Source organism: Eucyclogobius newberryi, unplaced genomic scaffold (genome assembly GCF_026437365.1).
Source record: "Eucyclogobius newberryi isolate DKJ021-1_F unplaced genomic scaffold, fEucNew1.0.hap1 SCAF_9, whole genome shotgun sequence".
NCBI classification, from domain to species: domain Eukaryota; kingdom Metazoa; phylum Chordata; class Actinopteri; order Gobiiformes; family Gobiidae; genus Eucyclogobius; species Eucyclogobius newberryi.
Window position 1 is genome coordinate 19,209,907 of NW_027316532.1, and position 14,762 is coordinate 19,224,668.

Consider the following 14,762-nt stretch of genomic DNA (forward strand, 5'->3'; position numbering starts at 1 on the left):
AGGCAAGATTCTCATGCATTGTCACAATATTGTCATAAAGTGAATAAAAAACATCATAATTCAGTATTTTTTTGTCAACATTGCCCCCCTCTGGTCAGAATCCAGTAGTTTAGGTTTTAAACGGTCATAAAGTGAGACAATGGCACTTTGACTGTGGTAGATTCACATTTCAGACATTTTACAATATAAAATGGACAAAAGCGCTTCAGCAGTTCCAAATGGATCAATAATAACAAAAAAAGGGAAATGTCAGGTTATTTCTTTTTGCAGAAGAAGCCGCAAAATTTTAAAACACAAATAAAAAAAATCTGCGATATTTACAAAATGAACAAGTGTCTCTCATAAATAAGTGTGAAAAGTCGTTTCACAAGTGCAGTTTTCTCGCTCTGTTCCGTTCGCTCGCCGCGGCGTCGAAGAGTTCAAAATAGCCGCCGCGCGACAATCCAAACGAACGCCGCGAAAACCCGGGCGATTTTCGAACCACTTTGTGATTCTCGTTCTTCACAAAAACAGCAGGCTTTTCTTGGCTGGAAGTCCATTTGTTTTTAAAAGTAGTCGTAGGTTTTTCCATTTTTGCTTCGCCAGTTTATTACCTCGATTGTCAAAGTGTTGAAAAATTAGAAAATGTATTATTTATAGAAGTGTCCTGATTTCTACAGGTTTGAAATATTTTTTTTCAATTGTAATAAAGTAAAATCAGCACAGATATTTTATAAAAGCATCGATTCTGGTCAAAATAACACCTTTTCTCTTTTTATAACTATAGAGCGATTATAAATATTTAGGATTGGGCGTGTCAAGATTATCGGGTTGATCAACAATCGTGATTATTTCGCTCACAATATAATCAAAAAGACCAAAAAAAATTATAATCGTGACATTTTTTTTCCAGTTTGTAGAAAAGTAACTAAAATATGTCTTTTTTAGTTCAATTAAAAGAAATGTGATAATTTTAGCGGCAAAACGAAGTCCTTTCTGCTCAAAAACGTTAAACCTAAACGTAAAGTGCTTTTTTATCGTGCTGTTTACGTCAAATTAATGATTCATAAAGTTTGATTTGATAAAGCGGATCACGGCTCGAGGAGCTGTAAACGTGTTGAGAAAACAAGAAGGGAAGAAAATGTCTGATTTTATCGTTGTTTTGGTCGTGACGTTAGTGATCGCAAATAATCGTTAAATCGCGACGTTTGTTCTCACAATGATTGTCACACAAATTGGCTCTGTTTGTCACGCTTCAAAGTACACAGCCTTTAAGTACGGTTATGGTTACGCTTCTATTGGACGGTTACGCTAATCCTTTATTAATAAAATTCCATTTCTGGGATGTTATTGGCTACAGTAAACATAAAAAGTGTGGAAACGTCATGATTCCACCACATTTTACGTCTCTTTCTCCGCTTTGTCATCGGCTCAAGGTAATAAACTGACCACCGATTGAACAAACGCGGCGAGGGAAAGTGTTTTTTCAGTGCAGCGTTTGTCTCCACCTCGTCCGCAGAGTCGGTGCCGTTCCGCCTGACGGGGGCGCCGCAGCTCAGTTCAGCGCGTGCTGCCGGATGGTGTGGAAGATCCAGTCCATTTTCGTGGTCCAGCCGCCGTGATGCGCGTCGTTCATCTGCTTCATGAAGTAGTCCAGCGCCTCCTGGTGGGCGGGCGGAGAACAAACTGTCACAACCAAACTTTCATCATAAGTTAATTAAAACGTAGACAAAGTTTTAGCACTTAGTATCAGGTCAGTTTCACACCAAAAAACAGTAAGTTATTGAGGTTGTAACGGCAAATAATTATAAACTGAGGATTTTTAAACAAATTTCACTGCAAAACAGGTTCCCAGATAAGTAAAAAATACCTGAATTCTGGAGATAAATCTCAGTTTCAATACATTTGATGAGTTGAGATGTGTTTACTTTATGGACGTAGATTATTTTACTTGTTCAAAGGCATTTTTACTTGCTTCAGAATATTCTTTCTCATTTCAAGCCAAAGTGAGGTGAAGCTTGGGGGTGGAGCTACAACAAGAGCCTAGCCAAGAGAGAGACAACTTGCTAATGACTGTCCTGATCATTTAAATGGGTGTGTTTCCTTTTGATTTTGTGCAGGTTGTGGTTTAACAAAGAAAAAATGTATTGGGTTCGTAAAGAAATTGTGACGTATCGTAGAATATCACGGGCGATATATCAATTATCGCATGTGTCGAAAGATCGTGGCGTAATTGTATCACACTGTATCACAGTGTTGTATCGCAGCGAATCGTGAGGCCCCTGTGATTCCCAGCCCTACTAATATATCTGTACATATGAATGAGTCTGAAGTGACGTCACACACTCGGTTCTAGTGCCACCTGGAGGACAAAAGCTGCATGCTCACTGTGGCATCTACCAACAAAAAGTCTCAAAACATAGGATTCTTTCTCCTCTGTCATGTCCCCAAAAGACCCCGTTAGTCCACAAATGTGTTACAGCGGTCAGCAGGGACCATTAGCAGCTGGCTAATGCTAGTGGCTATGCTAATAAACGTTAGCCTTTTTGCAGACAGTTTTAACAAGCCTCATTTCCAGCTGTCTGTGTATTATATTTTAGGAGCAGACACAAAGTCCGTACTCTTGAATGCTTTGAGGGCGTGTCTGGTGCAGAGGGCGTGTGGATGAGGAAGAGCAGATGGAAATATCCACAAAGATTTGTTGGATCAAAGCCCAGAAATTCTGTCTTCTTCAAGTATCAAGCCAAACATTTTCAGTTTTATGTTCTGTTTCACACGACTCTCTGACAGTGGGCGGAAATAGCATGTGACAACAAATAAGTCACATGACTGAAACGCATGTGTATATTAATCTCTATATCTATAATAAATCTAACCATAAAATACAATAATACATTTTGTCACATCTAAAATACGTTCCTATAATAATAATGTCTCCTAACCACAGCAGAACGCATGGCTGTGTTGATGCTATGAGCTAATGAGATAAAGGCCACACATAAAGGTCAGTGTGTGTGTGTGTGTGTGTGTGTGTGTGTGTGTGCCTGTGTGTCTGTGTGTGTGTGTGTGTGTGTGTGTGTGTGTGTTTGTATCTGTGTGTGTGTGTGTGTGTGTGTGTCTGTGTGTGTCACTGTCTGTGTGTGTGTGTGTGTGTGTGTGTGTGTCTCTGTGTGTGTTCATTAGCACCGCTCTGACCTGTTCTGTTTTCTCCAGAGCCAGAGTCTTCCTGATGTACGCGATGTCGTCGAAGGACTGCAGCTCGGGCATCCCGGAGCCCAGCATCATGGAGAACAGATTAATGAAGAGGTTGGCGTGCTGACGGATGGCAAGGTATGCTTTGTAACACATCTCCTGGAAACTGAGCAGGAAACATGCAATTAGAGGGATGGATGAAGCATGAAATATATATATATATATATATATATATATATATATATATATATATATATATATATATATATATATATATATATATATATATATTATTTTATTTTTTTTGTTTATTTTTATATATATATATTTTAATTTGTTTTATTTTTTCATTTATTTTTTGTTTGTTTATTATTTATTTTTGTATTCATTTATTATATTATTATTATTATATTTCTAATGTTAGCAAAAATATTTTCTGTACCAACATTTTTTTTGCCATTATTATCATTATTTATTTATTAATTAAATTCCTTTTTAAAAGGCCATAATCACAACAGCAGTGGTCTAGGAACGGGCTTTTCAAAGAATGTCGATTTAACCAACAGAAAATTAGAAAATCAACAATGAAACAGTAAAAGTTTTTGGAACATACTTTAAGAGAAAGGGAAAAAAAAATCCATCACAAAGAAATCAAAGACTTAATTTGAACATGAACAAATTTGATAAACTGTGGACTAAATGGGACTTTGATGTCGACCATTTTGTGCCGTTGCCTTTTTGTTGTCGCTCCTCTCTCTGTGTCGACTTCTGTGATCTTTTTTTGGTTTTGTTTATTTACATTTACAAAAAAAGAAACAGCAGAAGGCATAAATAAAGGCCTGAATTCTATCAGCTGAAACTTATAGGTACCGTATTTTCTGGACTATAAGCTGCACCGGAGTATAAGTCGCACCAGCCAAAAAATGCATAATAGAGAAGAAAAAAACATATACAAGTTGCACTGGAGTGTGAAAATAGCAAATAATATCACATAATAAGTCGCTCCAGAGTATAAGTATATAAGTATAAATATAAGTATAAGTTGCACCCCCCGGCCAAAACTATGAAAAAAAGTGCAACTTATAGTCTGGAAAATACGGGTCCAAACAATATTTGTTTATTTTCAAGTCTAATCTGCACTTTTAAAATTTATTTTCATTGAATCAAACTGCATCCATAGATTTTGACAGATTTTACCAAAGAATTTCTTATTTTAAGCCAAATTTTAAAAGGTTTTAACGTAAAAAGGTTTTAATTCCCAAAATTTAAAAATGGCTCCATCAATTTTTCAGTTTTAAGTGTCGTAATTTCAACAAATGCACTTTTTACACATAAAATACCTCACTTTTATGTGAAAACGAAGCGTATTTTAGGGCTTAAGGGACAAACCGCTCAAACTCTTTGGTCTTGGCGCACTCCTGGGATCCTTTGCTGATGACGATGAGGAAGTCCTGCGTCAGGACGAAGGGCACGCGCTCGCGTTTGTATCCGAATTTCTTCTTCTTATGATCCAGGAAGTGTCCGAAGTCGATATGAAACAGCTGCGACAGACACAGAGCGGAGAGAGTCAAGGTTCTGCACGGAAAGTGAAGTAAAGCGTACTTCACACGCAAAAATGCATAATAGAGAAGAAAAAAACATTCATAAGTAGTACTTGAGTATGAAATGCAGTTGCAAGTGTGAAAATAACAAATAATATCACATATAAGTCGCTCCGGAGTATAAGTATATAAGTATAAATATAAGTATAAGTGGCACCCCGGCCAAAACTATGAAAAAAGGTGCAACTTATAGTCCGGAAAATACGGTATTTCAAAAAAAGACAGAGATATTCATATTTTGTCCTAAAATACTAGATGCTTAGACTAGACTATTATCAACACACTGCAACACTCTATATCCTTTTGAAAATCAATTATGTTGTTCTTCGATCTCTTATTTTATGATTGACATATTTCAGATCCTTGCAATATCGTCAATCTGTAATAAATCAAATGCATTCATCACAGTTGAAGGTTAAAGCACTCTGAGCTGACCTGTCCGTCGTTCTTGACCATGATGTTACTGTTGTGTCTGTCTCCGATGCCTAGGATAAATGTAGCTACACAGTAGCCAGCACAGGACCTGGTGAAGAGATCCACGGCCATGTCATACCTGCAAAACACCAGGAGGGGGCGTGAAACCACTACTATTACATGCTCTGCACACTAGTTTATGAGACCCACACAATCATGCACCGGACTTTTAAGGACACATGTTATGCTAAATAACATTATATGATATTACTTTGCTCCCTTATTAACAACAACAAACCTGGAGCTGTATTTAGCTTCGTTCATGTTTGTTAATTAATCCAGTTAACGTTTTCCAACAATAAACTCGGCAGAGAAACCCTGGCAATTGTGTGTGTGATTATACTGTCTTATCATGAGAAAGTGAAAGAGAAAAGTGAAAAAAGTGGGGGAAAAAAAGGGTAGTTTCACATGGGAGCTGCAGGCGTCACTCAGCTCAGCAGTCGCAGTACTCACATCTCGCCCTTGTTCTTGTCCCTGAGCCACTGGTGCAGTGTGTTGGAGTTGAACTGCAGCGCCCCCTTCAGGCCGCCCTTGCACTGGATCTGCATGATGGTGTGAGAGTTCCGGACCACCTCGATGAGCCCCACGCAGTCCCCCAGCGACAGGCAGCCGTACGGGAGCATCCTGAGCAGGAGAGGGAAGATTTAGAGTCCCGCGGCAAGAGGAGGAGTAAACGTGAGCGTGAACGTGAGCGTGAGCGTGAACGTGAACATGAGCGTGAACGCGAGCGTGAACGTGAGCGTGTACCGCAAGTCCAGACCCTGGTTCTGCCAAATGTTCTCCATGATTTTGATGATCTGCAGCGTCAACATGTCCTGACGCAGATCTGGAACGACACGGGTGAAAAAGACTATTACGGTACATTTCTCAACACGGTAATGTCCGTTTACTGTTTAAATAATGGTAGAAAAAGCTTCAGTTGTAGTCATCTGGACTCAGTTAGAAAAAATAGACGTTTCGACTCTTATCCAAGAGTCATTGTCAATAAAAGAATTTAGGTCGAGAACTTCGATATTTATACTGTTCTGTGGTAAGTCCAGCCCATTGGGCGGAGCCTTCCTGAAGAGGAAAGAGTTGTTTGTTTCAACAGAAACTTACCCTCTTGGTATCTACCGAGCCTATTCAACCCTTTAATGGGCTATTAGTCTCCCCTTTGTCTTTGTGAGACCCTGGCTCAACCACCCTGAGTACCTGATTAGCATCTAAATGTCCTTGTCCTGGTCCTCTACCTTTCCAGGGGTTCAGGATCCCATTGTAGACTGCAGGAAGATTGAACCTTAGACCTCCGTTTCTGCTTAAAGAAGGTTTTTCTTTTTTAACAAAAATAGCTTCCTTAACTCGTCTTTCAAACCATCTTTTCTCCCTGCTTAAAACCTTCACCTCACCGTCTTCAAACGAGTGATTAGAGGCTTCAAGATGGAGATGCACGGCGCTCTGAGGTCCTGAACTTGTATTTCTTCTGTGCTGATAGAGCCTCTTGTGTAGAGGCTGTTTCGTCTCACCTATGTACCGTTCTTTACAACTTTCTTCACTGCATTGGATCGAATAAACTACAGTGCTCTGTTTTTGAGTCGGCATCTTGTCCTTAGGATTAACCAGTTTTTGTCTTAAAGTGTTTCCTGGTTTAAAATAAACAGGGACTTCGTGTTGTCTAAAAATTTTCTGCAGTTTTTCCGACAGGCCAGAGACATAAGGGATAGAAACACCCTTCCTTCTCTGTTCAGTTTCCCTTTTGTCCTGCTTCTTGGTTCTCTTCACTCTGTTGAGAGCCCAAGCGGGGTAACCACAGGCTGAAAGGGCATTCCCGACGTGTTTTTCTTCTTTCTTCTTGCCCTCTGAGCTGGTGGGCACACCTTGAGCTCTGTGTTGTAAGGTTCTGATCACCCCCAGCTTGTGCTGTAGTGGGTGGTTGGAACCAAAGAGCAGATACTGGTCCGTGTGTGTAGGTTTCCTATATACTTCTATTTGGAGTTTCCCGTCCTCTCCTCTGATCGTGGAACAATCAAGAAAGGCCAAGCGATTCTCCTTAGCGTCTTCTCTTGTAAACCTGATATGTGGGTCCACAGCATTGATGTGCTCTGAGAAGGTTTCCAACTCTTGTTTCTTGATTGTTACAAAAGTATCATCAACATAGCGAAGCCACAGTTTTGGGGCTATGCCTGAGAAGGAGGCCAGTGCCTTCTTCTCAAAGTGCTCCATGTACAGGTTGGCCACTATGGGAGAGACGGGCGAGCCCATGGCACAGCCATGAATCTGTGGAGATGGAGATGTTTCACTTTATCCACAAAGTTGTGCGTGTTTTCCACATGATGTTCCGAATTCCCCACAAGTGGAGCCAATATAGTTGTTAAATGCTTGGCCACATTGTAAGTGATGGAATCTGTGCTGCACACTATGGGTCTGAGTGGAACATCCTTTTTGTGTATTTTTGGAAGGCCATAAATGCAGGGGATGGCTTCACCAGGATACAGTCTGTAATACAGAGGCCGGTCTATCGCTTCCTCTTTTTCCAGCCTTTGTAAACAGTCTATCACTTTCTTCTTGTAACCACTGGTCGGATCTCTTTTCAAGCGCTCGTATGTGGTCGTGTCCTCGAGGAGGGTGTGGACTTTGGCTTCGTAATCAGCTGCGTTGAGAATCACAGTGCAGCTTCCCTTGTCGGCTGGGAGGATGTTGATGCTGTGATCTTTTTCTAGTGCTGAAAGTGCTTTTCTCTCTTCAGATGTGATATTTGAGGGAGGTGGTTTGGCACTCTTCAGAGTCGCTGTGACACGTAACCTCAGGTCTGCAGCCTCCGATTCAGTCATTTTGTTGTTCCTAATTGCAGTTTCAGTGGCTGTGATGTAGTCCTCTGTAGGGATGTGTTTAGAGGTGACAGAAAAGTTGAGACCTTTAGAGAGCACCTCCTTTTCTGCCTGTGTCAGAACACGATCTGATAGGTTCTTAATCCAATTGTTTTTGCTGGTCGCTAATTTGTCTGTCTCAGTCCTTATGTCTAGCGCGACCTCACCTGCATTCTTTTTGTTCAAAAGAATGTTGAACTTCTTGTTTTGGCGTTCTTTGCTCTTCCTGTGCTGTGCTTCTTGTGCTGTCTGTGTAAAATCCAGCACTCTTTTGAAAGCTTCTTCAGGGAGTATGCTGGTTAATTTCTCCTGTAAAGTTCCTGTTCTGTCTTTCAATTTATCAATTCTGACGTTGTTTTCCTGGATCTTTTCACTGAGCATCTGCATGAGGCTCCTTCTCCAAATCTTCTCTGCTCTGTGTCCTTTGACCGGTGATTTGATGAGTCCAGATGACTACAACTGAATCTTTTTCTACTATGGAACACGCCTGGACTAATGAGGGATTACACCGACATATTTCCAAGAATTTTGGGCCTAAAACCTTGGATTTAGTTCAGGAACTCGAATCCGTAGCCAGGAAACTAGCAGACAACAGGAACCACTTGAGGTTCAACCTTATGATTTCACTGTTGTTTGGTCAAAGCGCCGACAATCGTGAATGCCGTATTTTCTGGACTATAAGTTGCACCCTTTTTCATAGTTTTGGCCTGGCTGCGACTTATACTTATATTTACACTTATATATTTATACTTTTATACCGGAGCGACTTATATGTGATATTATTTGTTATTTTCACACTTGAAACCGCATTTCATACTCCAGTGCGACTTATATCTGTTTTTCTTCTCTATTATGCATTTTTTTGCTGGTGCGTCTTATAGTCTGGAAAATACGGTAATGGTAAAATTGTGATGTTTCTTCTCACATGAATCACAATATTATAACATCCATCTCACGTTGAAGCGCTCTCTTTGCTATCCATGTGTCTTGTTATAGATGATCGCGAGTCGTTGCTAAGTGACGGTGATTTGGTTGTGACGTAAGACTTATATAGCGTAGTTTGTTTTGTGCGCATGAAGTTACCGTCTCCATTTTTGAAGATGATCTCGTTGTTCTGGAAGAGTAGCTCGGACATGATGTCAGGATTCTCCCAGTTCAGCCACAGAGGCCTCTTCGCCGACGACATGATCCTGCACTCGTCCAACCTGCGCACACAAGGACGCGTTCAGGACACAAGGTTCAGGACACAAGGACGCGTTCAGGACACAAGGTTCAGGACACAAGGACGCGTTCAGGACACAAGGTTCCGGACACAAGGACGCGTTCAGGACACAAGGTTCAGGACACAAGGACGCGTTCAGGACACAAGGTTCAGGACACAAGCAATGTTCCCTCTAATTTTGTATGTGTCTGGGCAAACACACTAGCTCCCTGGGCACACCGAGGACCACAGTGAGCAACATCAGATGTGCATGCTGTGGCCACGCGGCACGCCTGTCTAAACCTTGCATCATAGCAAGTTCAGGGCCGTAGCCAAGGGGGGTTCGGGGGGTTCGAACGAACCGCCCATTTGGGCCGAAAAGGTCCGTCTTGAGGGACCACAGATATTAGCCCTTCGTGGTCGACGCCCGCACCGGTGCGTTTTGAAACATGGTCGGCTTTAGGACCGCACAGCATGAAAACTAAGTGACGTAGACGGCTGCCGTCGACGTCAAAGAGGAAGAACGAACGAGAGGAATCATGCTGTTTTTGAGTAGTTTCGGAGAGTTTTAGTATTTCAAGTATTTCATTGTCAGTAATATAGTTGTTGTGAAGCGAAATGAGGGGCACACTTCATGTTGATCAAGTTTAGTCCTGGTTTATACCTGCTTTAGTCCTGGTTTAGTCCTGAGTTAGTCCTGGTTTAGTCCTGGTTTTGTCCTGGTTTAGACCTGGTTTAGTCCTGGTTTAGACCTGGGTTGGACCTGGTTTAGACCTGGTTTAGTCCTGGGTTGGACCTGGTTTAGACCTGCTTTAGTCCTGGTTTAGTCCTGGGTTAGTCCTGGTTTAGTCCTGGTTTAGTCCTGGTTTAGTCCTGGTTTAGACCTGGTTTAGTCCTGGTTTAGTCCTGGTTTAGACCTGGGTTGGACCTGGTTTAGACCTGGTTTAGTCCTGGTTTAGACCTGGTTTAGTCCTGGTTTAAGATAAGATATTCCTTTATTGTCCCACATGGGGAAATTTCATTGGTGCAACGCAGGTAGATACAGAGGTAGATAAAGAAGAACAGATCACTTATAGGAAGTCTGAAAAACACTTTCAGTAGAAGATCTCCTATAAATAAATAAAAACTCCCATAGACAAATAAATAAATACATAAATACCATTGCATGTGATCACGACAGTAATTGCACATGAATATGTGTCACGACAGCACATAGATTGCACATGAATTTCACAGTAATTGCACATGAATTGCACATGAATTCCAACAGCAATTGCACATATGACAGAATTGCACATCAGTATTAGGTTAGGTCAGTATTGCGAGTGTTCAGGACTAACAGTGTTTGTTATAAAGTCTGACAGCAGCAGGAAGGAAAGACCTGCGAAACCTTTCCTTCACACAGCGAGGGTGGATCAGTCTCTCACTGAAGCTGCTCTCCAGAGCGGAGAGAGTGTCCTGCAGGGGGCGACACTCATGGTCCAGCATAGATGTGAATCTAGCCAGGACCCTCCTGTCCCCCACCTCCTGCACCGAGTCCAGAGCACAGCCCAGGACGGAGCTGGACTTCTTGATGACTCTGTCCAGCCTCTTCCTCTCCCTCTCTGTGATGCTGCTGCTCCAGCAGGCCACACCGTACAGGAGGGCTGATACCACCACAGAGTCGTAGAAGGTCTTCAGGAGTGGCCCTGTCACTCCAAAAGACCTGAGTCTCCTCAGGAGGTAGAGCCGACTCTGGCTCTTCCTGTACAGTGCGTCTGTGTTATGAGTCCAGTCCAGTTTGTGGTTCAGATGAACACCCAGGTACTTGTTATGAGTCCACTCTCTCAATGTCCCGTCCCTGGATGTTCACTGGTGAGGGGGCAGTGGGGTGGCGTCTGCGGAAATCCACCACCATCTCCTTGGTCTTCCCCGCGTTGATGAGGAGGTGGTTCCGCTGACACCAGTCCACAAAGTCCTGCGCCAGTCCTCTGTACTCCGCGTCATCGTCGTCCGTGATGAGTCCAATTATGGCAGAGTCGTCAGAGAACTTCTGCAGGACACAGCTGTCCGTGTCGTGTCTGAGGTCTGCAGTGTAAAGGCTGAAGAGAAAGGGCGCGAGGACAGTGCCCTGGGGTGCCCCCACACTGCAGGTCCGAGTGTCAGACACAATGTTAGACCTGGGTTGGACCTGGTTTAGACCTGGTTTAGACCTGGATTGGACCTGGTTTAGTCCTGGGTTAGAACTGGTTTAGAGTTCCTTCTGAACATCACTCACATGGAAGTGCAAGGCCTGTGATGTGGCTCTCTGTGTCATTTTGGACAGAAACTGTTTTGAGAAGTAGCACAAATAGAAAAACGCCTGAGGATTTACCTACTTTTTATTGTAAATAGGTGTTTATTGCTTGTATATATCACAATAATACTTTTATATGTTCATATTTGCACCTTTTTAAACGCTTGGTTGAGCATGATTGAGGGTTTTACAATGAAAAAAACATAATTTTTCTAGACGGACTTTGTGTTTTCTGTGTGTGTTTAGGTCCAGTTATGTTGAAATAGTATGTCAAAGTGAAAAACTAACTAATTGATCATATAGGTGAGGTTGTGCTGAAAAAAAAGATGCCCAACATTGGTCTGGTAAACATTTCTTAATGGTGAACGTGTTCGCAAGGAAACACCCCAGGAGACTGGAGCTGGAAGAGTCCTTGCTCAGAGCAGAACAGAAGTAAAGTGTTGGATGATTCGTGAAGTGTTAGCTTTGTTCAGATATTTGTTTAACCGGCTACTGTTGTAGTTTCTGTGTGAAATTACTGTATACATGTATTTGTTGTTTTCTTTTTGTGATAAAACATTATATGTATACATGTAAGTTATCTACCTCATCATACTAAAAAGGTCCACCTTGACACAAAAAGAACCCCCACATAGAAATCCTGGCTACGGCCCTGAAGTTATATTAAAAGAATCAAATTACAGCAGCAATTTTTATTAGTTTACTTTTATTACAAGAAATTATGCCAACTTAAAATGAAAAATACAAAAATCCAGTTGTTCATGAGATGTATAGTAGTTATATGTGAGAGTCCTGCTTTGGCCTGGCTGTGGTCCAGTGGCACAAGCCATTCCATCCTAAAAAAAACGCATTTCTTTTTTACTTTGGCTTGGTGAGTGGATGTGTCCCAGGCGCTGCCCGTTTGTTTCGCCATAATAAGGGTCTTTTAACTCCGGCGCATTATTGTGGGGCAGGGCACATATGCACTATCAATGCTCTGATTGGCTGTGTAGTGTATGTAAACCGTATTGTATCATTGGCTGGACACCTGTCACTGACAAGTGTCACTGACAGGTGTCCAGCCAATGATACATACAGCGCTCCTGAATAAAGTCGCGCACACGATATTTACGAAGAAAATAGAACTTGTCCATATACGGGCCGCAACTGTCAATAAACCGCAGGTTCCCACGTTATAACATGAGATATGTAACATGATAGTTACCCATAAATAAACGCGGTAGTGATGTGTCTTTTGAACCGGGGCGCGCGGCGCACCCACGGTCCGCTCTGCGCACCCACGGTCCGCTCTGCGCTGCTGGACTAATTAGACTAATATCTCAGTGAATATGAGTCTGATTGTAATTGTAACACACAGCGTTTTGAAACAAAAAATATAGAGAACAAGAGTTACATGACGTGTCCCCTGGACAGTGCTTCTACTGTCCACTAAAGTCTTCTACAGTGTGTCAAAAGCTTGCACTTCATTCTAGATTGCTCCCGGTGGCCGTTTGGTAATTAGATTAGGTCTAATATTAGATATTAATTAATATTATGGTGAATAAAGCTTAGAGGGAACAGTGGACACAAGGACGCGTTCAGGACACAAGGCCGCGTTCAGCACACAAGGACGGAGTTTAGGTCAAGTGAGTCAAAGTATCAATATATATTTATATATTTTTGTGGCCCGTAGGCTTTAAACAAGGTGGAACAGTACATTTGATCTCCTGTTCTCGGCCGAGGTGAGAAGGAGCTGTGGACCTGATCAGAAGCTGATCTGTGCAGAAGATGCTGCAGCATGTGCAGACCATGAAACATGCAATACTTTACTAGTATGTGTTTGGATCAGTTGGTTGGATGTATTAAGTTATTAGAGCAGAATGGATTTATAAATAAGTGTTTTGTGGATAAACATGACATTTCATACATTTTCTTATCCAGAGTAAAAAAATTACCCATTTGGTACATTTTTAAGACCCTTTTTTCAAAAATGTATCAGGATACGTATCGTAATGAGGGAATTGTATCGGAATATACAAGTATCGGGATACGTATAGTGACCCCTGTATAGGGATACGTATCGTATTTTACCCCTGTATCGGGATACGTATCGTATCGCGAGGGTCTTGGCAATACCCAGCCCTATTGCCAATGTTTCCGTCTTGTTTCTAGAAATGACAGGGGGAAAACCCTGGGACTGGCACGAGAGCGGGCGAGCACAGACCGCAGGGACCGCCTCCCGTTTATTCTTCGCAACCAACAGATCAACGTCATCTTCAAAAACACTGCTCCTACCTGAGGTTCCCGAGCTGGTGCGCAGGGTTTAGCGGAGAGGTGAAGTTCTGCAGCGCGTCCATGTAGTCCGGCCTCTTCATTTGGTCTACAAGAAACCGCATCTGGACCTTCACAACGGGCAATAAGTTATGCAATAAGTCACAGTAAATCATTTTAATAAGGTACTTCCTCCTCATGTCTACGTGCTGTCATCCGTCCTACAACTGTCAAATGATCACGACCTACCAAAAGAGCTTAAAACATCATGTAGCACCAAGTTTGAGCATCTGGAAAAGCGCTGTGTAAAGCTAATCCAACTGTTGAATGTAAAACAAAAGCACTTCCAAAATCCAAATACCGTATTTTTCGGACTATAAGTTGTTTTCCGTAGTTTTGGCCGAGGTGCGACTTATACTCCAGAGCGACTTATATGTGATATTATTCGTAATTTTCACACTGGCAACCACAAGAGGGCGCTCTCGGTTCTAAGCGACGTAGAAGAAGAATCTGCACTTCCTCTACCGCCAGAGTTTGTGGAGTTGTTTAGAAGTGACACAGAGGAAGAAGAATTCAATGGATTTAGTGATTTTGGGGTAATACTGATGCTTATTTAAACTTGTTAGCATGTTCTTTATGCTATAGTTATCTGAATAACTGTTAATATGTTACGTTAACATACCAGACACTTACCACAGTTCTGTCTGTGCGTCATGTAGCTGAAGGTGTTAGCGTTAGCATACGTACACCTATTCACCATGTTCTCTAATCTGTTATTATTTTAAACTGCATTTCAAGATGAAACGTCTGTTCTTGGTCTTGGATTTGCTCAAATAAATTTCCCCCAAAAATGCGACTTATACTCCAGTGCGACTTATAGATGTTTTTTTTCCCCCTCTATTATAAATGATTTGGCTGGTGCGACTTATACTCCTGAGCGACTTCTA

General features: G+C 41.9%; 1 protein-coding gene across 2 annotated transcripts in view; it reads right to left on the minus strand.

Moving 5' to 3' along the window:
• Positions 1 to 1,457: 1,457 nt before the first annotated feature.
• Positions 1,458 to 14,762, minus strand: part of LOC140353899 (phosphatidylinositol 4,5-bisphosphate 3-kinase catalytic subunit alpha isoform-like) — a 37,046-nt gene continuing 23,741 nt past the window's right edge. Inside the window, exons 17-24 of one of the 2 annotated variants that reach the window (XM_072438674.1) lie at positions 13,840 to 13,946; positions 9,173 to 9,294; positions 5,994 to 6,072; positions 5,700 to 5,870; positions 5,208 to 5,325; positions 4,561 to 4,712; positions 3,175 to 3,337; positions 1,458 to 1,642 (exon numbers count right to left, since the gene is read on the minus strand). In XM_072438674.1, the coding sequence (XP_072294775.1) occupies positions 1,535 to 1,642; positions 3,175 to 3,337; positions 4,561 to 4,712; positions 5,208 to 5,325; positions 5,700 to 5,870; positions 5,994 to 6,072; positions 9,173 to 9,294; positions 13,840 to 13,946 (1,020 nt within the window). In that variant the 3' untranslated portion in view covers positions 1,458 to 1,534. The remainder of the gene's footprint in view (positions 1,643 to 3,174; positions 3,338 to 4,560; positions 4,713 to 5,207; positions 5,326 to 5,699; positions 5,871 to 5,993; positions 6,073 to 9,172; positions 9,295 to 13,839; positions 13,947 to 14,762) is intronic. The other variant, XR_011925934.1, reaches the window with a different exon arrangement.